The following is a 26,215-nucleotide window of genomic DNA, read 5'->3' on the forward strand; positions in this document are numbered from 1 at the left end:
ATATATATATATATATATATATATACTAGTAATTTGTTTTAACGACCGGAAAATAATTTTAGAACGACTAATATTTATCCTCTCGCTTATAATATATTAAAAACTAACTCTAACGACCAAAAAAATTATTTTGTCGTTAGGAATACATTTTTTACGACCACATCTATGTCCCTTCGTTAAGAAATGGTCGTTAAAATGCACTTTTCTTGTAGTGCCAGGGTTTTAGTTGAGAGAAAAGAAGAAGAGAAAAGAGGATAAAAGAGGAGAGGATCAAACGTTCGTCGAGATTTTTATGTCTTGTAGCAGATTTTCACCATGGGTTTGATCCCTAAAAGGCATGTAAGCTTCCATAGTGTTGGGTTTGTTCACCCACACGCCAAACATGTTATTTTCAAAGCAAATTTCTTTCATGAAGTTGAAAGATTTGAATTCTTGATGAGTTCTTGATAGGTGTTCTTGAAGTTCATTCTAAATCTTGTTGTGTTGGGTTTTGGATGATTTCTTGAGATCAAAGTGAGTGTTTTAAGGGATGTATTGAGTAGATTAGAGTGTACTTATGTTAAGAAATCAATTCTAAGTGATTGGGAAAGAAACCATTTGATTCTAGGCGAAATAGGGTGAGAAAAAGAGAAAAGAAACTTGTTGAATTTCTTGGGTTGGGGCCTGGCACGATGCGCCTGCCAGAGTGCCCCAAAACCATCTCTGAAGTTTAGTGGCTGGCGCCCCGCGCCACCCATAGCACCAGGGTTGCCTGCCCCATTCAGTTTGTCGTCGGTTGCCCTGTTTGAGTTCGGTTAAAGTGCACCTTCACTCCTTTTCGATTCTAACTACTCTAAGCTACTTCTAAACACCTAAAATCATTCCTAACATGATAACAACCTTGAATTCATAAATCAAATTCAAGGTAGAGTTGAGAGTTGTTTCAAACCTTTTTGATAAGGTCCCTTAGAGTCTTTTTGAGGAGTCTTCTACAATTACTAGTAATTTGTTTCAAGACTCGAGCAAGTGAGTATGAGAATGAGGAGAATGTATTCATGAATCTACTTTGTCATCATGAGATCCTTCATATCATGAACCAAAACTCTTGAATTCATAATTCACATTCAAGAGAGAGTTAAGAGTAAAGTTCAAGTAAGCCTTTGAGTTCAATTGTGAATCCTTTGAGATCAACTATCGATTTGAACTAAGTTCTGAGAAAGTAAGTAAGAGAATGATAAGAGTTGTATACATGAGTCCATGTTGTTATGTAGATCATCGAGTCGAGTTGTTTCATGCCCATAATTCTGCATGAACTTCGTAAGTTGAGCATCTTTCAGAGAAGTGGTATCTTCAAGTTTTAAGCCTTTAAGTGTTGAGTTCCTAAGCCCTTTTGAGAAGTATCTTTGAGTTCTTAAGTTAAGAAGTTCATGCTTACAATTCCGCATGAACCTTTTGAGTTGAACATTCTTAAATGAGTAGTACGACTAGTATCATTGAAGTTCTTAAGTTCCAAGTATTGAGTTCTATCTATGGTTATTGAAAACTTTGCATTGAGTCATTCATGTCCCTAATTCGGCATGAACCATATTTTAAAGAATCTTTTACAAATGTTCTAACTTTGTTTTAAGACTTAAGCTTTGAAGTTAAGTAAAGAGTAAGAGCAAAGTCTTTTATAAACGTTTTACTTCGTTATAAGACTGAAAGTTTCAAGTTAAGCAAAGAGTAAGAGTTGAGTTCATTTCTCAAAAGTTATAACAAAACTAAGTATTCCCTAAGAGTTTATAAATGTTTTTACACATTTGAGCAAGAAAATGGAACATGATTCGAAGAGAGCCTTTGGGCTAAGCTTTGAGTAATTATCTCAAACTAAAGAAATAAGTTGCTTTAAAAGCATAAGCTAAAGTATATTTTGGGAGTAGTATTGAGCACCGATGTGGGGATGAGAGTTCATATCAACTTAAGTCTCCATGAAAACCATGTAACCATCATGGGTATTAACGTGTCATACTTTTTAGATGATCACGTAAGTTAAGCTAGTGGATCCACTAAGTTAAGTAAGGTCCTATACCGATGGCAAGGTATAGGATGGTCTTTGGCAGCGAGAGGTAAAATGTTGAATCATCACTATAGCTCTTAAGTGATTGTTGTCGGTTAGAGAAACTCCCACAAAAGTTATTGTATTTTTATATACACAGTTATTTGTATTTCTACATACATTTCAGAGTTATGTTGTATCCTTGCATACATATAGAGTTGACATCATGTTTTTAAACAACTTTTCTTTATATTGCATTTGCTTTAAAAATTGCTTTCTATTGAAATGAGTCCAGTTATGTTGAGTTTTTCAAGTTGAGTACCTTAAGTTTGAGTATCTTGAGTTGATTTGTGCTTCATTGAGTCGAGTATCATATCTTTGAAGTTGAGTATCTAATCCTTGAGTTGAGTATCTTATTCTTAAGTTGAGTTGAGTTTAGTGAGTTTGAAAGAGGTAAGTATGTTTCCTTTTTATCAAAGTTCAAGCTTATGTTTATGTTTTAGAATTCCTCTTACATGCTCGTACATTCCACGTACTGAGCCATTTGTCCTGCATCTTCTCATGATGCAGACACAGATATTCAGGATCATCAACAGGAGATTCGTTGATATATCCGGGAGTTCGAGTTAGCTATGGTGAACCTCCTTGTTTTCGGAGGATGTCATTTACTTTTCAGTTTAGTCAAGATGTCGTGGGTCTTGTCCCGACTTCCATCTTTATCAGTTAGAGGCTTCATAGATAGTCAGTATAGTTGAGAAGTCTGTATTATTCATTTATTTTATTAAATGTTTTAATGTCACAACCCGATTTCTCAAGTCATGATGGCACCTACTATAACCCACCAGTAGGTAAGTCAACCTGTAACCCGGAACAACAAGTAATGGGTCTGAGGGTAGAAACTAAACAAGAGTAGGCAAATAACAATATAAACAGGCGGAAGCAAACCAAAAACATATCTACAAATAAAGATCCCTCCCAGAACCTGGAAGTCACTAGTACAGAGCTACTAACAAAATGAGTACAAGTCCCAAAAGTAGACAACAGAGACTGGACTGTCTCGAAAGGTAAAAGATAAGTCTATATATACAGATGGAGACCGAAATAGTACAAAACGTCGTGTGTTCACTCCCGTCTCCGGATCAGTCTGCTCCAAGCTCGATCAACGCTGACTACTAGTGCCCGAACCTGCATCACGAAATAGATGCAGAGCGTAGCATGAGTACCAAAACAACAGGTATCCAGTAGGCATCATAGGCCGACTGAACTTGAAAAATAAAGGCAATATGAAAAGAAGGAATAATACAAACCGAGGGTCAAGAGCGGAAATCTAAGTAACAATGGAATGCACACGAGTGTATAAAAAACTAACTAAAGTAATCTATAAGCTAACTACACCTAACTGGACCCCCATAAGCCCAGAAGGTACACTCGTGCGCAAGTTAAATAAAAACCCGAACGGACCCCCATAAGCCCGACGAGTACACAGAATAACTATAACTAAAGAGAATTGCATAAAAGAACCCAAGAACGAAGAACATCGAACCAGAACCTCAACCCTAATTAGTAGAATCTGACAGCACTGAGGCCGGACCTCGAACCGGATGCTCAGCAGAAGTACCCAAGTAACCAATCACAAGTATCAAGTATAAGAGGCCGGAACTCTAACCGGATGCTCTATATAGGTGTCTGAGCAATAGAGGCCGGACCTTAAACCGGATGCTCTATATAAGTATCTGGGCAATAGAGGCCGGACCTCAAACCGGATGCTCTATATAAGTGTCTGGGCAATAGAGGCCGGACCTCAAACCGGATGCTCTATAAATGTGCCAATGTAGCTGCTGAAAGAGTCCCAATTGATCCATACTCATAAATATCTGTGGAACGCCGTCCACACATAGCCAATCAATGAAAGTCCTTGGAACCAAATCGAAAATCAAATTAAAATCGCGAAGTAGAATTAGTGTCGCCGATGTAACTCGTGAAGCCGTAACATCGGGGAAAATAAGGATAACTAAAGTCGGAGCAAGCGTATTGCCTAACTAAGGCCCAAACTATCAGACTCAAGTCTGCTATACCAATCTACATGGATCTAAGCCGGTCGAGCGACGTCGGGGCAAAACTAAGGCCTATCGGATATGAATCATGTATTTCTAAGGCAAGCCCTAGTCAAACCTAAACTAAGGCCCAAATGCTTCAAATAAACAATAATTAAGCATGCAAGCACTCCACATAGTGAGGAGGGTCCGTTAATAACACAAAACATGCTCACAGTTACCCGATAATTCTGGAAATAGGCCGAAAACATGATTTCTTAACCCCTATGCAAGATTCAATAACTACCCAACCCAAATCCTAACTAATCAACATGCATTCATATTCTCGAGCTCAATCTAAGAGAGGAAAACTGTAGCCTACCTGTAGGCCGATCACACGCGCTCTAAAATCACTCCTTCGGAGCTTTCCCTTTCTGAACGGTCTCGAAACGCTTCCCCGCTATCAAAAATAGAGTCACAACGTTAATACGGTCGTTTAGACACCAAAATCACAACAAAAGGAGACGGGTCAATTTTGGAGTCAAAACAGGAATCATGGGACCCGCGCAGGAAATTTCGAAATTAACCCCAAAAGTGGGTCCTAACCAGTTCCCCCAGCTCATGTCCCAAAATGGGACACAATTTGGGGCTCGGGAACAACACAATATCAACAAGCAACTAAAACCCAAATTTTCTCAAAAATTAGAAATGGGACAGCAGCTAATTCAGCGAATTTACCAAAAACGGGCGATCTACAGTAAAATCTAACAACACCACAATGTTCTCCTCAAAAAACCACTCAAGATAGCCTCAAAAATCACCAAAATCGGATCTAAAATGGCTAAGAAAACAAGTCTCAAAAATTTCCAAAATCAAGCTCACAAAAAGAGGTCTGGCAGCAGGTGTTTTTCGAAAATTACCTTAAACGGGGACTCCAAATCACTATCCGAGCTCACCAACACGTTGTCCTCGAAAAATCTCACAACTTTGCCTTTTGGATCGCCCAAATCGGTTGAGAGATGAGAGAGAGATGAGGGTTTGAAGTTTGGAAAATGTTGCTGATTTTCTGCAATTTATTGCAGAAAATCTGCATCATTTCCAAAACTTGAAATTCCGATGGGGTGCTCCGATCTCGTTTGGAACCCCGTGCACGCAAACGAAGGGTCAATCCACTTCCAAAAGCCATTTTAAGTCAAAACCCACAAAAGGGCTCGGATAGATATCGAAAACCTCCAGACACAAAAGAAGGGTCAATCTACACCAAAATCGACATTCCGGAGCTAACCACGCTGACGGAATTCTCATCCGAGCGCGTTTACTCAGAATGTTGACCAAAGTCAAACTTAAGCCAAAATTCAAAGGCTAAAACGCCTAATCGCACCGACTCACACTGAAAACCTCGGGAGTCATGTCGACCATGCTACCAGCCTAAAATGACCCTTCCAAAGCTGATGGAATCGTCAGAATTGGATTACGATGTCATCTTCTTGAACTTTTGATCGAAAATGATCGTTCACGGTTCATAAGCTCCAAAATACAAAAACTCGCACCAAGACCAAACGAACGACCAGGTGACCGAACTGTCAGTCCCAGCAAGTCATAAATGACTTGTTTAGAATATTTCATTTGAGTTAAAGTTTTATATTTCAGTTTCATGAATTTTATTCAATTTTTAAGCTTTTGCATGCTTGAGTTAGTCTTCCGCTTGTAGTCAGCCAGGATGAGGGTTCACTTGGGGACCAGCAACGGTCTTCGAGTGCTGGCCATGTCCAGGGTGTAGGCTCGGGTCGTGACACTTTCTCTCTAGTTAGGCCTTTTTGTAAGTGGATCCAACACATTATTCTTTGACTTAACATAGTCAATTGTGATAATTTCACTAAAGAGTAGTTTTCTAACGATATTATGTCTTTGTCTTATATGACAAGACTTTCCGTTATACATCATGCTCCATGCCCTACCTATTGTATCTTGACTATCAAAGTGTATGCATACTGATGCCAAAGGTTTGGGCCAAAAACGAATATCTATCAAGAAATTTCGGAGTCTTTCAACTTATTCACCGGCTTTATCTAGAGCACTAGCTCAGAGATCATTGTAAAGGTAGCGATACATGTCTTTTTAAAAGATTTCCAAAAGACTGCTCCTCCACCAAGAGTAAATACATATCCACTCGTGGATTTTACTTCATTTGATCCCAGTGATCCAATTTGCATCACTATATACTGTCAATACTGTTGGATATTGTTATAACGCAAGACATAGTTTTGAGTATTTCTTAAATACCACAAAACTCTTTCCATTGTCATCCAATGAGTTCGATTGGTATCACTCGTGAACCGACTCAGTTCATTAATAGCACATGCTATATCTGATCACGCATACTTCGTGATATACATCATACTTCCCAATACTCTAGCACAATCCAATTGTGAGTCACTTTCGCCTTCACTCTTTTGAAATGCAAAGTTCACATTTATTGAAGTCTTGACAATATTGAAATCCAAATATTTGAACTAGTCAAGTACCTTTTCAATGCAATGGGACCATGACAATGCTAAACATTATAGAGTTCTAAAGATTGTTATACCTGAGATCGCATCAACAACTCTAAGATCTTTCATATCAAACTTGCTTTCTAGCATACGTTTAATATTATTTATGTCATTAGTGTCTCTACTGATGATCAATATGTCCATCAATATACAAACAAACAATGACCTTCTGATTTTAATGTAAACACATTTATCACTTCCATCATTCTTAAATCCATTTGCCAACATGGTTTGGTCAAATTTGTTATGTCATTGTTTGGGTGCTTGTTTTAGTCCATAAAGTGACTTAACAAGTTCGCACACTTTCTTTTCTTTACAAAGAACCACAAGACCCTCAGGCTGTTCCATGTAAATTTCTTCGTCCAATTCTCCATTTAAGAGAGTTGTTTTCACATTCATTTGATGAATTTGGAGGTCATGTATCGCAACTAATAATATTAACATCCGAATGAATGTAATTCTTGTTACTGACGAGTATGTGTCGACCAGATCAAGACCTTGTTTTTGTCTAAAGCCTTTGACAAAAAGTCTTGATTGATAATTTGTCAACAGTTCCATCGACTTTCATTTTTCTTCTGAGGATTCACTTTGAACCCAAAGGTTTATTTCCCGGAGGAAGATCAATCAACTTCCAATAGGATTTCTCAATATTGAACCAATCTCACTATTGACACCATCTTTCCAAAGGAATGAGTCCACATAAGATATAGAAAATGTTACAAAATCATATCCGAAGGTAGTAGATGTCCTTTGACATTTACTACACGTCTGAATCTTTTTATTAAGTACATTATCATTTTGTTCTTTCCAAGGTCCTTTAGACCTTTCACTAGACTACTCAAGTCTAATTTTACAGTCCACAACTCTTAGGTCCTATTTTAATCCTTTTAGGAATAGGAACTTGGACTTTGACTAGACACCCCCACACTTTGAAATATTTCAAGTTGGATTTCCTTCCTTTCCATTTCTTATATGGAATAATTGTGTCTTGAACAAACAAAATTGCTTTCTTTCTGAAAAAACAACGTTTTGTTGTTCCCTTTTGTAGTAAGGATAGTTCCTCCACACAAGTTTTGTGGTAAACCTGAACTTATAAGTAATGCAACTATCATTTCCTTCAAAGTTCGATTTTTTTTCCATTCTGCAATTCCATTAGATTTAGGTGAATAGGACAGTAGTTTGATGGATAAATCCATTTTCCAAACATATTTCTGCAAAAGGAGATTTATATTCTCCATCCCTATCAGTTTTTATTTTTTTCCCAACTGATTTCAACTTCAATTTTATATTGCCTAGACGTTTCTATTGCTTCATTAGACGTTTCTATTGCTTCATCCTTACCATTCGGCAAATTGATATAACCATATCAAATGCAATTGTCAATAAAAGTTATGAGATACTTTTTCCCACCATGTGATGGTGTTGACTTCATATCACAAATGTCACTGTAAATCAACTCTAAGGGATTAGAATTCCTTTCAATAGATTTATAAGAATGCTCAACATACTTAGATTCCACACAAACTTGACATTTTTATTTATTGCACTCAAAGTTAGACAAAACTTCTAAGTTGATCGGTTTTTCTTACAAGGTTTTGTCCAAGTGTTCATGTCACAAACAATTTGACTCAAGCAAGTAATTAAGAACAAATAAAAATATTGAGTTTGAAAAGCTCTCCGCAAGTTAGCTTTTTCTCACAAATATTTGTTCCTATTTCTTACAATTTTGTCTGATACAAACATTGTTTAGAGTCATCACCTTGTCAAATGCCTTTTTCGGAAGGACATTTCCATAACTTTCAATTTGATTGTTATAGAACTACCCATGAACACAGTTTCATCGGGTCCAATAAAGGCAATATAGTTCAAATGCTTCTTTTACAAAACATGACAAATAACTATTCACCAATATTCATGTTTATACAAATAGTTATATTTAATAGACATATCTTTTCATGAAAAATCACAACATTTTAAGTGACATTTTTTCATAAAAGAACTCAATCATTTTGAACAAGTATACATATAATTTGGTAGTTTCATACTAGTCATACAATATACTAGCAAATGAGAAACTCAACGACCACAATATCAAATATACTCCAAGAATTTTGTGGGTCTAACATAATACAAAAGTATCATCAAATTTCATATCTTGTGCTCCAAAATTAAATTAGACACTAAGTCTAATTTTATCTTTGTCATTAGCGAAGAACCCCCTACATTTTAAATATGATCTCAAAAATATTTTTCAAATAGTTGAAAATAATTTTTTCACATATTTTTCCAGACTATCAAAATGCCATTGGCAGCATGAAACCTCTTCTGGAAATATTATTCTACGAAAGAATTATAGTGCTTCAATTCTCTTTGACAAATTTTACATAGTGTCAAAGTTCATTCCATAGATGCACGTATTGCAGTCACAAAATCACACACTTTAAGTCATATGGTCTTTTTTTCTTTTCTATCACAGTTAGACATACCACTTAGTATTTAGAATACTAACAATAAAGATAATTTTTTTTTACAATTTGTTTCTATTTAACAATGAAGTTTGTAGAAAACCAAAAGTACGACACTAACTTATTAGGTGAAGTTTTCATATTCTTCAAACCAATTGCATAGTCCAATTTATCCAGAGTAGAAAACTACAAAAGTTTTTACTCTACAAAAATCAGACACAATCAAATTTACAAAGAGTACAAAACTACAAAAGTTTGTTTTCCCCAAACAAAATAAAACATATTCTTAGATTATCACATAGAAATGCTTTTCTTTTCAAATAGTCAACTATAACATTTTGACAGACTATTTTATCAAACAAAAATGTGCATCTCATTCTGCAAACTAAAGAATTTTAAAGGCAACACTATCTGCCAAGGAAAATTCATTCCAAAACATATGGTTTGCAGATCTTTTTCCAAAGACACACATGATAAATATCAAAACTGTTAATTTTTGGAAACCATTTTCCTCCTTAGATAAATAATAAGAAGGTTACCTAGTGTAATCTTTAATCAGAATACCACCAATTCTTCTGGTATATTCTTACTTCGACCTTGCTAATCAAAGCACTGAATTCTAGAGAAGTAGTGCATTAATCTTCTACTTCCATGATCTGTTTCTCTTAATCAATAGAATACAAGAAACACCAACAGTATGATAATTTCCTTAAGATTGTTGTTAATCATGTATTCCTATGATACTTAGAATAAAAACTTTGAAGAACTTGATAAGAAACAACAAAGTTTAAAGAGTATTTTCAAAACTAGAAAATTAAAACCAGTAGAGAAAATTGAATTAGAAACAATATACAAAATATTTTTCTCAAAGAAGAAAATTGAGCCCACTGGATGCACAGTGTCTCCTTAAGGAAATTATTCCCTTCAAGTACCCGAGGTTAATGGAATATATCCTCCCAGGATAGAACGATATTACTCATCGGTGTATCGGTACCTAAAACCACGGTGTCAGCGGTAGTAAAGTACATTTAGAATACTAGATTTAGTAGTAGTAGAAGAAGAAGTCCAGAAAATTGGTTCACTTAAAATGAGAGGAAATCTCTCAATTTATAGAAAGCAAAGGATAGTGCAAAAAGGTTCTTATTGTGCCTTATCGGAGAGGTCACAATCCTTTGGAAAAATCACAATCTTTTGGAAAGGTCACAACCTTTAATAAAAGTCACAACTCTTCATAAAAGTCACAACTTTTCATAAAAGTTACAACTCTTCATAAAAATCGCAACACTTTATTTTTCATTCACACTTTTTAAAACCCAACATTTTTCATATTTTTAACTTTGCAAGTCGGTCGGCGTTCAGAGAGACTCATTGGTGAACGAAGACTTACAAGTAATAACTTTTTTAATTTTAGGCACATTAACATCACATTCGTGCACATTACTTCAGACAACCCATGTGGTCCATGAATATGCAGAGCTTCATGTTGTGGAAAGCTTTCACCATTGGCGTGTTTGCAGAACTCCGTTTTCTTAATTTGGATAATTTCTTAAGCCCTGCCAGTAGATGACGGTCTATCATAAAGCCGACAAGAGTAAGCTTGACAAGATTTGGAGGGAATGCTTCACAGTTCAAGGGCATTATTTTGTAAACCATCAAACTCAACTTAACAATGTTTGGATAGGACGAGTGGACGACAAATTTATTTTCTCACTCCAGTCACTAGAAAATGTGAGCTTCAGAACCTCCAGATACCATTGGCACAGGGCTCAATGTTGTTAATATCTTAATGGTAGAATCAGATACCTCTTAGACTCAATTTTCTTAAATTAATCAATCGGTGCAACAATCTTGGTTCAAAAAATATATCATGCATCGACATAAGTGTTTGTAGATTATTAGGAAGCAATGAGTACATGTTTGGGCAAAATGGGCTTATAGAAAAGCAACCATTAGATGCTTGTAAGAAACCTTTATAATAAATATGTCTCAATTGTTTAGACTCTTAAACACCAGCATGAACAACAATGGATCTCTTTTTAACATCTAGGGTCTCTAGATGTTTGAGCTTGACAATACTATTTGGTAGTTTTCCACTAATTTCCCCTCCAATCTCAGATAGCATAAGCAACTTATGTTCCCAATTTTGTTTGTGATAGTGGCATGTTCATATACTCTTTGAGGCATGACTGCAATCAACACTTGCAATAATTTGAAGTCAAGATGAGCCATTTGAGATAATCTTTTGTGAAACAGAAAAGTGCGCGATGCTTCTTAGGCTTAGGATTTGAACGATAGAGCTTATTCATGACATTATTAGCGTAGAATGTATTCCTTCGCAGCCTAGCTATATTGTCGGGATCACCAAACACATTGTGCTCAGTGTGAAAGAAGTTACTTTCCTTTTCCAATCTGACACACAAACTATGTAACAAGTCATGTATGCGACAACTTGAAAATATTCTTCCATCATATGCCCCTCTAGCAACTTGAATCAAGTTTCTAAAAACCAAATCAATTAGGACATCCTCCGCCAATCTTCAGCCTCTCTCCCATTACAACTATTTACAACTATCAACTAATTAGAAATCCACATATTTTTCAAATCAAAAGCATGAATTTCATGGTCCTTGGGGTAAATGCCAAAATACAAGAAACATGACCTTTATGCAATAGGCAAATCATCGTAACTTAGAGCTAATACCTTAACACATCCATCTTGAATTTTATGATCCATACTCTCAAGTACTCTCTTTTTTTTATGCCAAGGGAAACCCACATCTACTATCCTTTAGATGCGCACAGGGTAAAACTTTCGCTCCTATGCAATAGCTCGCAAACCACACAGAAGAGATGAAGGGCAGATTTGGTCCCACTAGGCATGCCAATTTGTTTGTAATATATTTTAAAGTGATAGAAAATAAATTACAATCACAAAAAAAAAAATGAAGAAACATAATTTTATTCATCAAGATTGCAGGTACAATTCTGTTGATCCCTTGATTCTACTCTCCTAAGATTTATCCATGATTCGAGGGCCGTTAGTGGCATATTTCTCGAACTAGGATGATTTAGATTTGACCTCTATATGAATATTCCATCAATTTGTGAAATATTCGAGATGCCTTTTAAGGGAATTTAGTACCCTTTATAAGCATGAACTAGGGTTTAGAGTTGAGTAGCCTCCAAGAATTCTAATTGAAATTGAACACACCTTCTAGAGTCCCAATTCGAATTGTACACGTCTTGTAGAGTCCTACAAAATTTCAATGTCTACACTAACTAAAGTAGATGCCTAGTAATTTAGAAATAAAGCTCTACTATTTTTCACTAATATGGTATTAACTTTTCTTCCATAATATTAATGGTTAATTAATTTCATATTACGATAAGCTTCTATGAACCCTAAATAGAGTATAAACACTCATGGAGTCATTTGGTACGTAGCTAGTCTGGGGTGTGAAATATAGGTATTAAATTCTACATATATAAATAATATTCCTATCACATTTAGTAGTTGGTTAAAAGGTAAACTATTTGTATAAAATTTATATAACTTAGTTTGCCATTAGAAACAACACTTATTAATAGATATATAAGTTATGAGGGAATATATATACTTCCTCTAGTCCATATTAAGTGAATTATTAACAGATGTATACGTTTTTATTTTTCACTATTATTTTTTATTATTATTCTCAAAAATATTCTATTAGAAAATTAAAAGCTCATTAAATGAAGGATAAACATGGAAAAAACTATGAAAAATATCTCAACAATTCATTTGATATATACTAGAGTGGAATTATTTTATTCGAGATTGTATAAACTAATACATATATAACTATTATTTGCAACAAAAGTGATGAAAAATAAATCAACCACAAACAACATTTGAAGAAATAAGAAACAATATGGATACAATTTTGTTCCTTCCTTGATTCTTATCTTTGAATTTTTCTCGTGATTTAAGGGTCGTTAGCCGCGTATTTCTCGAACATAGGATGGTGATTGGGACTTGATCTTCATAATTTGTACTTGATGTTCATGAAATGATTATTCTGACATATCTTGATCTCTTTATGAATATCCCAAGAGATATCTGAATTTATTGGATATTTGAGATTTCAATCTCTTTATGACTACCCAAGAATGTGTGAGATATTCGAGAGCCTCTCTAAAGAAATATATTACCCTTTATTAGACATGAACTAAGATTTGGGTAAAGTAGCCTTCAAAAATTATAACCGAAACTGAATACATTTTATAAAAGTGGGCAAACTACATAAATCCCACTAGTTTAGGTCCTAATTACTAAGATTCCCGATAGTTTCAAATATTACTTCCTCTACCATATTTCGTGCTTAGGACAGATGAGTCTGAATCCGCGAGATACATATATCAGCCGAATTTTAAAATCGAGATACATATTTTATTTATTTAAATTAATTAGTTGTAACAAATTTCCTTAATTAGAGGAGTTATTGAGGATTTTGAAAATACATGGACAATTAGTTCTGAAAATTTAAATTAATTAAATCCCGAAAATCAAAGATTATATCTATGTTTCATTTCATTATATTATTTAATTAAAGACAAAAACATGTATATCTTGGTCATGTAATTGATTAGTTTCATTTTATTACTCTTAAATAATAAATTCATTAATTTGATGTATCTATTATCAATATGTAATGTATCCAACCAACTAAACACTTAGATACATGAGTATCATACAAGTACATTCCTATGTGTCATATAATTATCTAATATTAATTTCATGTATCTATTTATATGATTTAATATTAATTTCATGTACTATTATATGTATAATTTGATGTACCAAATATCAAATTTATACGTTATATCCAAAAACATGTATCTCAGATAAATATGAAAATAGTTAGATACATTGTAATAACACAGCAAATATATATGATAGTATTATGATACATGATAGAAGACCATATACAAATGACAAGACTCAGATACATGACATAACAAATTGTGTCAAATACATGCTTAAATTTTCAATAATACATAAATCTCCAATTTATTCATTAGATACATATACACTTAATAACACACTTAATAAGATATACTAATAAAAACTAGAGACATATAATCATATCTCAATAATGTATCAGATACATCAATAATGTATCAAATACATGCATAAATCTTTGCTTATTGAAACTTTCCGATTACGTTCATGGTTGGTCAGGACATTTCATAGCGGCGGTGTTTTCTTCACTTTTTGATTCATCAGTGTTACTCACTGTGCCTAGATCTGACGGAAGAAGTGACACGAAGTTTCTTGGTTGATCTATAGTATAGAAGGTATGCAATCGATACTATGGTTAATGTCGTATTTGATAACTCTATTGGGCTTGAAATCTCACCTTACAATGATACCTATTGTCTCTGCATGCGAGAGGTGTCTCCAATAGTGTCTCTGTGCGCGAGAGGTGTCTTCAATTGTGGATTCGTGGAGAATTGGTTTGAGAGTGAGAAAATCAGGCTAAAAATTTGATGTGTGTGTTGACAAGCTGTAGAGCATCCATTTTAATGGAGTGTTTCTTCTCAGTAAATTTTAACTCTTAAAGAGAAAAGGGATAAGGGTCTAAAAAATACCCCAACTTTGGCCGAAATTGCTATTACGATACCAAACTTTAATGAGGACCTATTACCCCCAGACTATTTAATACCATATTTTAAACATATATATTTGCTCACGTGGACATAAAAAATAATGCAAAATTATAAATAGTAATGTGTCCACGTGGGCACATATATACCTTTAAAATACACTAGTAAATAGTTCAAGGGTAATAGGTCCTCCATAAAGTTTGGTATCTGTCACGCCCCGAGCCTACACCCTGGACGTGGCCGGTACTCGAAGACCATCGTTGGCCCCAAGCGGATCCTTGGTCTGGCTTACTTAACTCAGCGGAAGACTTAACTCAACAGAATAAACTCAATGCAAAAGTCTCATATAACAACTTAAAGAATAATAAAGGGATAAGAGTCTGAAAAATACCCTAACTTTGGTCGAATTTGCTGTTGCGATACTAAACTTGCATGATGACCTATTACCTCCCTAGACTATTTAATACCATATCTTTTACCCACTAAACTATTTAATAGTGTATTTTAAAGGTATATATGTGCCCACGTGGACACATTATTATTTATAATTTTGCATTATTTTTTATGTCCACGTGGACAAATATATATGTTTAAAATACAGTATTAAATAGTCTAGGGAGGTAATAGGTCCTCATGAAATTTTAGTATCACAACAACAAATTCGACCAAAGTTGGGGTATTTTTCAAACCCTTATCCCAATAATAAACTGGCCTAATGGCACTTAAGTCATTAAACAACATCTGAAGGATAAAGAAAGACATCTGCACTAATAACTATCTGACTGTCTATGAAGCCTCTAAAATACTGAGAGGGATATTGGGACAAACCCCACAACATCCTAATAAATGAAAGACTGAAAACAAATAAAAGAGTCCTCCGGAATGCAAGAAGGCTCACCACTAACTCTGAGCTGCTCAACTGGATCAACGAGGTGCTAGATGCTGATCCTGATTACCTGCATCTGCATCATAATAAGATGCAGGCCAACTGGCATTAGTACATTGAATGTACAAGTATGCGAGTTGGAATGCTAAACAACATAGGCTAGAAGGAATCTGAATAACTTACCTGACTCAACTCAACTCAATCTGACTGACTCATTTCAATATAAAGCAATTTAAAACAAGTGCAATATAAAGGAAAGCTGTTTAAAAACATGCTATAAACTCTGTATGTATTCAAAGATACAATAAATCTGAGATGTATATAGAAATACAAATGAACTGATGTATATAAAAATACAATAACTACTGTGGGAGTTTCTCTAATCGACAACCATCACATAAAAACTATAGTGATGATACAACGATCAACCTCACGCTGCCAGAGCATCCTATACCCGGCCAAAGTTATAGAACCTGAAATGCCTAATGTATCCACTAGTATAATTTGAAAATGATTCATCTAAAAAGTATGAACCTCTTCTACCCATGATGGCTACATGGTTCTATGGGGGCTGTGGGTTCTTTGAACGCTCCCCCAATTCGGTGCTCAATACTATTCCCAAAAATGTACTAGCTCTTATGTTATTAAAACATATTTCCTCTGTGATTTGAGATTAGTGCTAAAAAAATCTTAGCTCAAAGGCTATCTTGGAAATCAAAGTTTCCTTTCTTGCTTCATTTAGAANGCCCTCAAAACATCAGAGAGACTGCTGGGGCGCGCTGGCTGGCGCGTCGCCCCAAGGGGTGGATTTCAGAGTCCCTTTTGGAGAGCGCTGACTGGCGCGGCACCCCATTCCTCTTCCCTAGGTTTTGACAATTTTTCTTCTTCGATTTTCAACTCTAAATCTTCTAAAACTCAAAGATTCTTTCCCCAAACACTTAGAATCATTTATACCCTCAATACCCAATAGATTTAACTCGAAAAATAACCCAGAAACACGAATCAAATCAATACTAGGCATTCAACAATCAACCAATAAGAATTCAACAATGTTCTTCAAGAATTTCATTTCTTAACATGTAAACAACTCCAAATCGCTGAATTGAAACAAGTTGGTGTGTGGGTGAACTAACCCAACACGAAAAGATCTCACATACCTTAATAGGGATCACCCCCGACGAATTCCACTCGCAAGCTTGGATGATCTTGGTGAATTCTTGCCTTCTTCTCCCGTTTTTTTTTTCTTTCTCTCTTCTCCAAGCCTTAAGCGTATTCTAACTTTTCAAAACTGAATTAAGTTCTGTTTTTACCCTAATAAATCCCTAAAAACGAATTAGGAAATTAATTAGAGAAAAGACTACTTTGTCCTTCCCTAAATCCGGATTGAGACTTTCCTCAATCCAACAGCCCAACTTCCGGAAGGCATATCTCACTCATACGATGTTGGAATTTCACAGACTCGGCGGCGTTGGAAAGATCTCTCCAAGGGCTTTTCAACCATATCAATAACTGCTCCTAAATCATCCTGAGCTAGGAGTTATGGCTGTTTGAAAATGGCCAAAACTCACACAAAATTTTCCAGATTTCCTTATTCTTTCAAAAAAATCAATATTTCCATATTTTAAACTCTTTATAGTTGTTTCTAGGTGCGAGATGTTACAGTATTGTAACAACAATTTCGGTCAAAGTTGAGATATTTTTCAGACCCTTATCCCAAGAGAAAAGGAAGAGGAAAAGTTAGAGTTTGAGTTTCACCCTAACTCATATTCTCTGAGAGAAAGATATTTGTTTTTGATTAAAGGATAAAGGGTCAAATATTCCCCTAAACTATTCGAAAATGTCTAGATATACCCTCCGTTTAAAGTTTGGCTCACTCGTGCTCTCACCGTCCAACTTTTTGTCTAGATATGCCCTTATGGGCGTTAGTTGGCCTGCTGGACATATCCAACTCATTTTCCATTACTTTAAATGCCACATGGAATTGTCATGTCATTTTGACTTTACCACATGACATTCATATGAAAATGGAAAGGGATCAATTATGCCCCTAAAAAATTTGAACCCATAAACACCTAATCCGACCCATAAATCAACCCTCCTTTTAAATAAACTACCCGACCCGTTTTCAACAATTTTGTTTAAATTTTTATTTTTTCGGTAAATTCCGAAAATGAGTAATTGATTAATAAAAAATAGGAAAAATATGAAAAAAAAAAATAAATTCACAAATAAATATTGTAACCTTAAATTCAACAATTTCAACAATTTTTTTTATTTTATTTTTTTTGATAAATCCCAAAAATGAGTAATTGATTAATAAAAAATATGAAAAAAATATAAAATTAACGTCAAAAAATCACAAATAAATATAGTAACCTTAAATTCAAAAATTTCAACAATTTTTTTTAATTTAAGGTTACTCTATTTATTTTCAGGATTTACCGAAAAAAATTGTTGAAATTGTTGAATTTAAGGTTATTCTATTTATTTGTAAATTTTTGGCATAAATTTTATATTTTTTTTCATATTTTTCCTATATTTTATTAATAAATTACTCATTTTCGGGATTTGTCGAAAAAAATAAAAATTTAAAAAAATTGTTGAAATTTTTGAATTTAAGGTTACTATATTTATTTGTGATTTTTTAGCATTAATTTTTTTTTTTCATATTTTTCATATTTTTTATTAATCAATTACTCATTTTCGGAATTTACCGAAATTGTTTTTTATAAAAATTGTTGAATTTATGGTTACAATATTTATTTGTGAATTTTTGGCGTTAATTTGATATTTTTTTTTCATATTTTTCCTATTTTTAATTAATCAATTACTCATTTTTGGGACTTACCAAAAAAATTAAAAATTTAAACAAAATTGTTGAAAACGGGTCGGGTAGTTTATTTAAAAGGGGGGTTGATTTATGGGTCGGATTAGGTGTTTATGAGTTCAAATTTTTTAGGGGCATAATTGATCATTTTCCATTTTCATATAATGTATGTGGTAAAGTCAAAATGACATGAGAATTCCATGTGACATTTAAAGAAATGAAAAATGAGCTGGATATGTCTAGCAGGCCAACTAACGCCCATAAGGGCATATCTAGACGAACAGTTGGACGGCGAGGGCACGAGTGAGCCAAACTTTAAACGGAGGGTATATCTAAACCTTTTCGAATAGTTTAGGGGCATATTTGGCCCTTTACCCTTGATTAAAACACTAATTTTAGAATTTAAATATAAAGATAATTAAGCTAGTTTTAAGGGATATGAATATTTATTGTATCTTCAATAATATATGATATAAAATATTAAATGTGGTAAAAAATATATATATCTAAAAGTAGAGCTAAAATTAGTATATATTATAAAAATGTAATTTATAAAATTCTATTTCAAATTGAATACGTCCCACAAATTTTCAATATTACGAGCCTAAAGTGATATAGAGATTCTTCCTAACCAATATAGTACACATATTCCTCCCAACTAATTCTCCTACGTTTTTCTTTTTCATGTGATGTATACATATTTTCGTTTTTGCCTTTTTATTTGATTAAAATCCATTATCCTATCCTCCATTATCGCCTTATTGATTTGCCTTGCCTTCCCTTTAAGCAGGGAGGGACTGAGAATTTTCTGAATGCATCATCACGCCGCCATATCCTTCAAACCTTCATCCAATGGCTTGTTCTCTCTCAATCCAGGAATCTTCCAAAACCCTAGTTTTGTAATTGGCCCATTCAGAAACAAGCTTCGTTATTCCATTCTTAATTGCAGAGGCATTGAAATTCCCCTTCCTAAACTCCCCCCACGCATTAATTCTGTCAACAATGGCTCCACAAGTATCGCCGCTGCTGTCAAAGATGTTGATATTGCTACTCTTGGGAATCTCTGTGTCGATATTGTTCTCAATGTACCGGAATTACCTCCTAAGCCTTTAGAACAACGAAAGGCTTATATGGAACAGTTGTCCAAATCCCCTCCCGATAAGGTTCGTCTTTTTTTATTGAACTACAGATTGCTTATAGAATATTGTGTTTTTTTCAACTTTTTTCTTGTTATGGTTATTTATTGGTGTCTGTTTATACAGAGAATAGTTTTCTGGGTTTTGCAAATTTATTGGGTGCTAGTGCAGAAACCAAGTGCTCCTTCAGTTTCATTTATAGGCAGTTAATACAGTGCACAATTAAACTATTTGTAGTCCTAATTACCCCAAAAGCACAAAAAAACTTGGCTACGAATAGTTGATGTTAATGTGAGTTATATATATCATAGTAGTGATAGTTGAAGAAAATACTGGAGTAATAGTTGAAAATTATAATTTGATAGATAAAATATACATCAAAGTTTTAAATCGATTTATGTTAGAAATGTCGACATCTTGGATGCCTTGAAAGAAAAAGAGTGTAATAGTAGAAACTAGAAAGTCCTTAAAACCCTAAAGAAAAACAAGAAAAGAAAAATGAATTGGGATGGAAGGAGTACTGCGACAACTCAATGAAGTTGTGAAGCACAAATGATTCTACATAAGGCCATTTACTGAACACATTTGACCATATAGATTTTTGAAGAGTTGAATAAGTAGTCACTCTATGTTGATGGTTATTTTTGTAAGTTGTGAATGCATAATTATTTTATATTTTTTGATAATCGTGGTGTCCGGTCTAGTTTGCGCACACTTCAACTAACTCCACGGGATACATGTCACCTCCTACCAGCAATAGGTACCAAGTTACTTTGTTCACCAAGGCTAGAACAGATGGGAAGAAATCTCATTTGCATGTTAAATGAATGACGTAGTTGATTAAGTCTATGCACCACATTTTTCTCCCAATTCCTGGTGGTCAATGAAGTGGGAAGGTAACCATTAATTCTCAGGTTCAAAATCAACTTGTGTTCAAATTCCAGCGAAGGCAAAAATAGCCACTAGGTGATTCCTCCGCAGGTGGGAAGAGTTATTTGGTATCTATGTTGGTGGGAGATACCACATACTCAATGGTATATTTGAGGTGTACACAAGCTGACTTGGCAGCCATCGTCATAAAACAAAAGTCTATTTTTACCACATTTTGGGTTCAAGCCCACTATTTTAACAAAGTAAAATATGTGGTTTAATGCTTGGATGCTATCATCTTTGAAAAATGTTATCTTCAGTTGCAATAGCAGAATTTTGGAAATGTAATAGGGTAATAGCGTATTCCCAACTCACTAGCTCTTGACTTCTAGGCCTACATATGATTTCTAGGCAGCTTCAGTTAAATTGGAATGTAGAAATATTGAAGTATTATCTACATACCAGTTCAGTGATGCTGAAGATGTGTGGTATTAGCACCCCTTGGCTTCATCCGTTTATATAATTTCCTTATGGTTGTACCTATGTAAAGTGATATCTTGATTATTTGACCCTGTTTCAGCGGTACTGGGAGGCAGGTGGAAACTGCAATGTGGCTATAGCAGCAGCAAGGCTTGGCCTTCATTGCATCTCTGTTGGTCATGTAGGTGATGAGATCTATGGACGGTTCCTCATTGATGTGCTTAGTGATGAAGGTATTAGTATAGTTGGGATGAATGAGCGGAGTGAAGCACTTAATCTTTCAAGTGCTGACAATGAAACACTACTGTGCTGGGTGTTAGTGGACCCTTCACAGAGACATGGTTTTTGCAGGTCCTTTTGATCTTTCCCTCTCACTTGGTGTATAATTTCTTGCTCATTGTTTGGCCCACTTTATGCTGCATGTAGAAAGTTATCATTGTCTTTCTTTTATAAGATCAGGTAAAGAAAGGATCATAGTCTAACCTTTAAGACGTTAATGTTTTCCAGTCGTGCAGATTTTAGTGCAGATCCTGCTTTCAGTTGGATGAACAGACTATCTACTGAAGTAAAGATGGCTATTAGAAAATCAAAGATCCTCTTTTGCAATGGTTATGACTTTGACGAACTCTCCCCTAGCCTTCTTGAATCTGCTCTTGAGTGTGCTGTGGAATCTGGGACATCTATCTTTTTTGACCCTGGACCACGAGGTAGGAGTCTTATCTCAGGAAGACCTGAAGAACAAAGAACAATTGGAAAGTTGTTGAGGATGAGTGAAGTGCTTCTACTGACTTCCGAGGAGGTTTGTGTTTCATACTTGCAAAAATTTGTCTCACTTGTGCCTTCTGCTATTTAACATCTCAATGTGTGGCTATAAATGATATAACCCAATTTTATGAAGATCGAAAATATAATAAGTTTCCCTGTGTGCACTTTAATTTTTTAAATAATCCATTTAAAAGAGCTCTTCTGGTAGCTAAAAAGTATATCACTGAGCATGTGATATTGGAATCTGGTAGCTAACGAGTTCTGTTATATACTGGTAGCTAAAGAGTTCTGTTATATACTTGAATCTGGAAATAGTGGTTGTAGTTTCGTTTTATTGACAAAATATGTGCAACTTAGAGGTAGCTGGAATTTATGGTATAAATAAGTCATTTCAAGAAAGTTATACTTGCTCCAGGCTATGGAGTGTTTTTGTATTTGAGGCTTTCTATAACTCTCTTTTGATTCATATCCTCTTTTTTTTTTTTTTTAACAATTTATCTGATTCCATCTTTGATACTCCCTCCGTCCCTATTTACTTGTCCATATTTNTGACAAAATATGTGCAACTTAGAGGTAGCTGGAATTTATGGTATAAATAAGTCATTTCAAGAAAGTTATACATGCTCCAGGCTATGGAGTGTTTTTGTATTTGAAGCTTTCTATAACTCTCTTTTGATTCATATCCTCTTTTTTTTTTTTTTTTTAACTATTTATCTGATTCCATCTTTGATATTTTTGAAAATTTGAAATGCTAGTTTTTTATCCAAGGGTGAACATTTGACAATAAGAATGCTATGTGTAAAGCTAGTTTTAATGCATTTAGACCTAAATCATCGACTTTTTTACTTTTTTTCATTGCTTTGTTGGAGATATGAATGGAGTAACAAAGACAAAAGAGGCATGCGTCTCAGAGGGGTTCTAACTGGTTAGGGAGGAAAAATTGGTACACGGTGATATATATATTTTTTTGGGTAACTGAACTTTTGTATTAATCACCAAGTGAACTATTTACAAGATCCATAACTAGGCTAAAAGCAGCCTGTTATCTTAAGCAAAACCAACCTAGCACAGAGCTATAATCTAGAATCTAAATCCATATACAGCAGTTTGAATACTAGGAGATGCTCTAAAATTATATACTTTTGCAATCTCTCTTGCTATACTCTCCCAGCTTCTACTTTACTTCTCAACAACTCAAGTTCCTTTCTATCCATAATCCATGTACAAATTCAGCATGCACTAGTTTAACAATTTATGCAGCTTGTGTCTTGCCTTTAGCTCTGGCAATGATATTATGAATGTGTTGGTCCCATTCAGTAGCAGAATGGTCTTGTCTCTGAATCAACACCATCAGCCTGTTCCAGAGTTGTGCAAATTCACATTGTATGGAGAGATGATCAAATATTTCATCATTGATTCTGGCACAGTACAGATTTAGTATCCACCATTAAGCCCCATCCTGTAAGTCTATCTGTGGTTAAGAGCTTCTGTTGCACCTAGAGCAACACTGCAAATCTAGCATTAGGCTTGGTATCATTTCTCAACATGAGTCATTTCCATGTCACTCTGGATTGGTCACCTAATAACTTCTTATAGAATATGCCAATAATGCCTTTCCCAGCCTTGAGTGATCCCTGCACCTGGTCCATACGGACTCTAGCTTCAAATATTTTCCTTATCATCCCGCAAGCTTGCTATGGCACAACAACATTTGCAAATATTCATGGTGATTTTGCCACTTCTCCATGTCAAATATTCAGTCACGTGGAGCATTGTTTGTTTTGCTAGAAATAAAAAGGTTAAGGTGCAAACTGTGAAAAATTAAAGGATACTTATGATAGGGGTGTGAAGCACACAAGGGTTTTTATATTGGGGGTGCAAATGCAGAACTGGTAGATGGCATTCTCTTTCATGCTATTACAACATATAAATGGAAAATAATATAAACATTGAAAAATGTAAAAAAAAACTAAAGAATTAATCACTGGGAAATTGATTGTTTTTGTGTGTTTGATCATTTTTATAGGAAGTCCATTAAGGGATTGTTTGGTTTCTTGTTAGAGTAATGCATGTATTATTAGTATAAACACCGAGTGCGGATAAATTTTTGCTGTAGCAATGTACCCATCTTTGTGAAATTCTAGATCCGCTACTGACCTATTTCCTTGTAGTACCACTACCCCTTTCCATTTTCATGTACATTTTTAGGTTAATAAGGTTGATCAATGGATGTAGCGTTATCCCTACTATGGTCTGCTGTAGTTGTAAAGTTGACCTCTTGGGCTACTGTAACGTGTTATTCGAGCTGATTTGTTGGCTTTCCCCTTGTTGCTATATCATAATGTAGCATAGTGGTTATCTTTGCTGAATTTATACTGTGTATTCTGGTCATGTTGTGGAAATTATGATGTTCCCCTTTCCTGTAAATCAGTGGACAGTTTTTTTAGTGCTTTTAGTGTATTGAGAATGTCCCCCCCCCTCCCCACTCTTTTATGTATGTGACTTATCTGAATCACTATGTCTTCTCCAGGCTGCATCTTTAACTGGTATCAATGATCCAATTTTAGCGGGCCAGGAGTTGCTCAATAATGGAGTTTGTACTAAGTGGGTGATTGTTAAGATGGGTCCGAAGGGTTCAATTTTAATCACCAAGTCGAGCATAACGTGTGCACCTGCTTTCAAGGTATCAATTCTGTAGCTGGTTGGAATATTGGTTCTTGTAAAAATAAGTACTCAATTCATCTTATTAACAGAAGTTTACTTGTTTTATCCCCATTAGTTATCTTACAACAACAACATACCCAGTGTAATTCTTGGGGTTTGGGGAAGGTGATGTGTACGCCAACCTTACCCCTACTAGGTAGAGAGGTTATTTCCGATAGACCTTTGGATCACCATTAGTTAGCTTGTCCCAAATAAATTTATGTTCTAGTTGGGCTCTCTTTCTTCATAGGAGTCCCATTGGAGGGTGGGCAGATGATCAATGACTGCACAACATTTCGGGATATTTAAGAAAATTGAAGCAAAGTTAATATATGTCATGGTTTCTAAAAGAATTATCCAACTTCCATTCCCACCAAAAGTAGGAACCATACTATTCCCTAATATTTTTTCTTTTTAATAACTGAGAAATCTACGAGGCTAGTCACAGTTTGAAACTCTATTGATAATAGGCCCACTCCTTTGTCCTTCTCCACTTATGTGTCAGGTTTTTGTTTGAGGCAGGGTTGGAACCTGTGACACGGGTCTAACCTACACATCATGTGTTGTGCTCTTTCCACTAGATCAAAGCCTTGGGGTTGTGGTTCCATAATTTTCCTCTCTTTCTTCTCAGGCTAAGTAAAAAACCATACAGTTACAGTTTCAATGAAGTGCGTCTTTCATAAATTTGATTTTAAATGTCCTCTGTGATACATGCCCTATGTCTGCCTATTCATTGTAACAGGTCAATATAATAGACACCGTGGGCTGTGGAGATAGTTTTGTGGCTGCTGTTGCATTTGGCTTCATACATGACTTGCCCTTGAGTTATACATTAACCCTTGCAAATGCGGTGGGTGCTGCAACTGCTACGGGGTGTGGTGCTGGTAGAAATGTTGCCAGTTTGGGGAAGGTCCGGGAACTATTGAAGGAATCAAATTTGAACGAGGATGAGAAGTTTTGGGATGAAGTACTGAGTGATAATGTGAACTCCCGAGATGTAACTGTACTGTCAAAAATGGTTGTAAATGGTAATAGTGAGGTGAACCGTGTCTCCCTACTAAAGGTGGTATCAGAAGTGCTGCCTAAGCTTGAATTTGCACCAAAGATGACTGGCTCCTTCAAATAGATGATGCAGTTTTTCTGGGACAAATAAATTTTGTAGATGTTACCATCATTCTGATTAATTGTTGCATATTCACCCCATGGAAAGAAATGCATGAGTTGGAGGTGGTCTAGCTTGTGGATTATGAAGTGCACAGTTGTATTAGGGCTGCTACCTTGCTGGTGGTTGCATTGACAGTTTTGTTGATAAAGTAAGAAGTGTCCAGATACTATTCATTGATCTGCTTGCATGCATGCGAGAGGGATTGGCAGATAGATTGAGCATTAGTGTTTGAGGGAGATTGCATGATCAAGTAGCTTGTGATTCCTGCTTTTTGACGGTTCTGATTTTTTCTACGTGCACACTTAAGAAGCTGTGCCTTGCTTCCTGTAATTTGATTCTTACATCTGTGACCGCCTGGAATATTAGGTTACTCTAACATACAGAAGAAAACATGGGACATCTGTTTTACAATGGATGTCATATAGCCATATTTTTCTAGTTTAGGATGAGTAGAAGACACACGTCCATATTACCATTTATGATACGAATACTTGGGCACTCATTTTGTGTATCCCTTCCCATTATATGCCAGTTGAGATTGGAATTTAACTTGCATCATTTGTGCAAAGATGAGCTAGTTCGCCATTGACCAAGTAGAGGGATGTGCACATATAGCTGATTTTGTTACCCCTGTTTAACTGATGGCATAAGCTCATAAAATTTTGCAAGTCAC

The 26,215-nt window shown here is 35.1% G+C and overlaps 1 protein-coding gene and 1 pseudogene across 1 annotated transcript; one reads left to right on the top strand and one right to left on the bottom strand.

Annotated features, from left to right (window-relative positions):
• Positions 1 to 10,036: 10,036 nt before the first annotated feature.
• Positions 10,037 to 11,944, bottom strand: LOC125871332 (toMV susceptible protein tm-2-like; annotated as a pseudogene).
• A 7,190-nt stretch (positions 11,945 to 19,134) lies between these two features.
• Positions 19,135 to 26,076, top strand: LOC125870298 (probable fructokinase-4). Its single transcript, XM_049550700.1, has 5 exons — positions 19,135 to 19,586; positions 21,010 to 21,260; positions 21,417 to 21,708; positions 24,205 to 24,357; positions 25,120 to 26,076. The coding sequence occupies exons 1-5, from the start codon at positions 19,236 to 19,238 to the stop codon at positions 25,501 to 25,503; spliced, it is 1,431 nt and encodes a 476-aa protein (XP_049406657.1). The 5' UTR covers positions 19,135 to 19,235; the 3' UTR covers positions 25,504 to 26,076.
• Positions 26,077 to 26,215: the final 139 nt, after the last annotated feature.

The sequence above is a fragment of the Solanum stenotomum genome, chromosome 7 (assembly GCF_019186545.1).
Source record: "Solanum stenotomum isolate F172 chromosome 7, ASM1918654v1, whole genome shotgun sequence".
Taxonomy (NCBI): domain Eukaryota; kingdom Viridiplantae; phylum Streptophyta; class Magnoliopsida; order Solanales; family Solanaceae; genus Solanum; species Solanum stenotomum.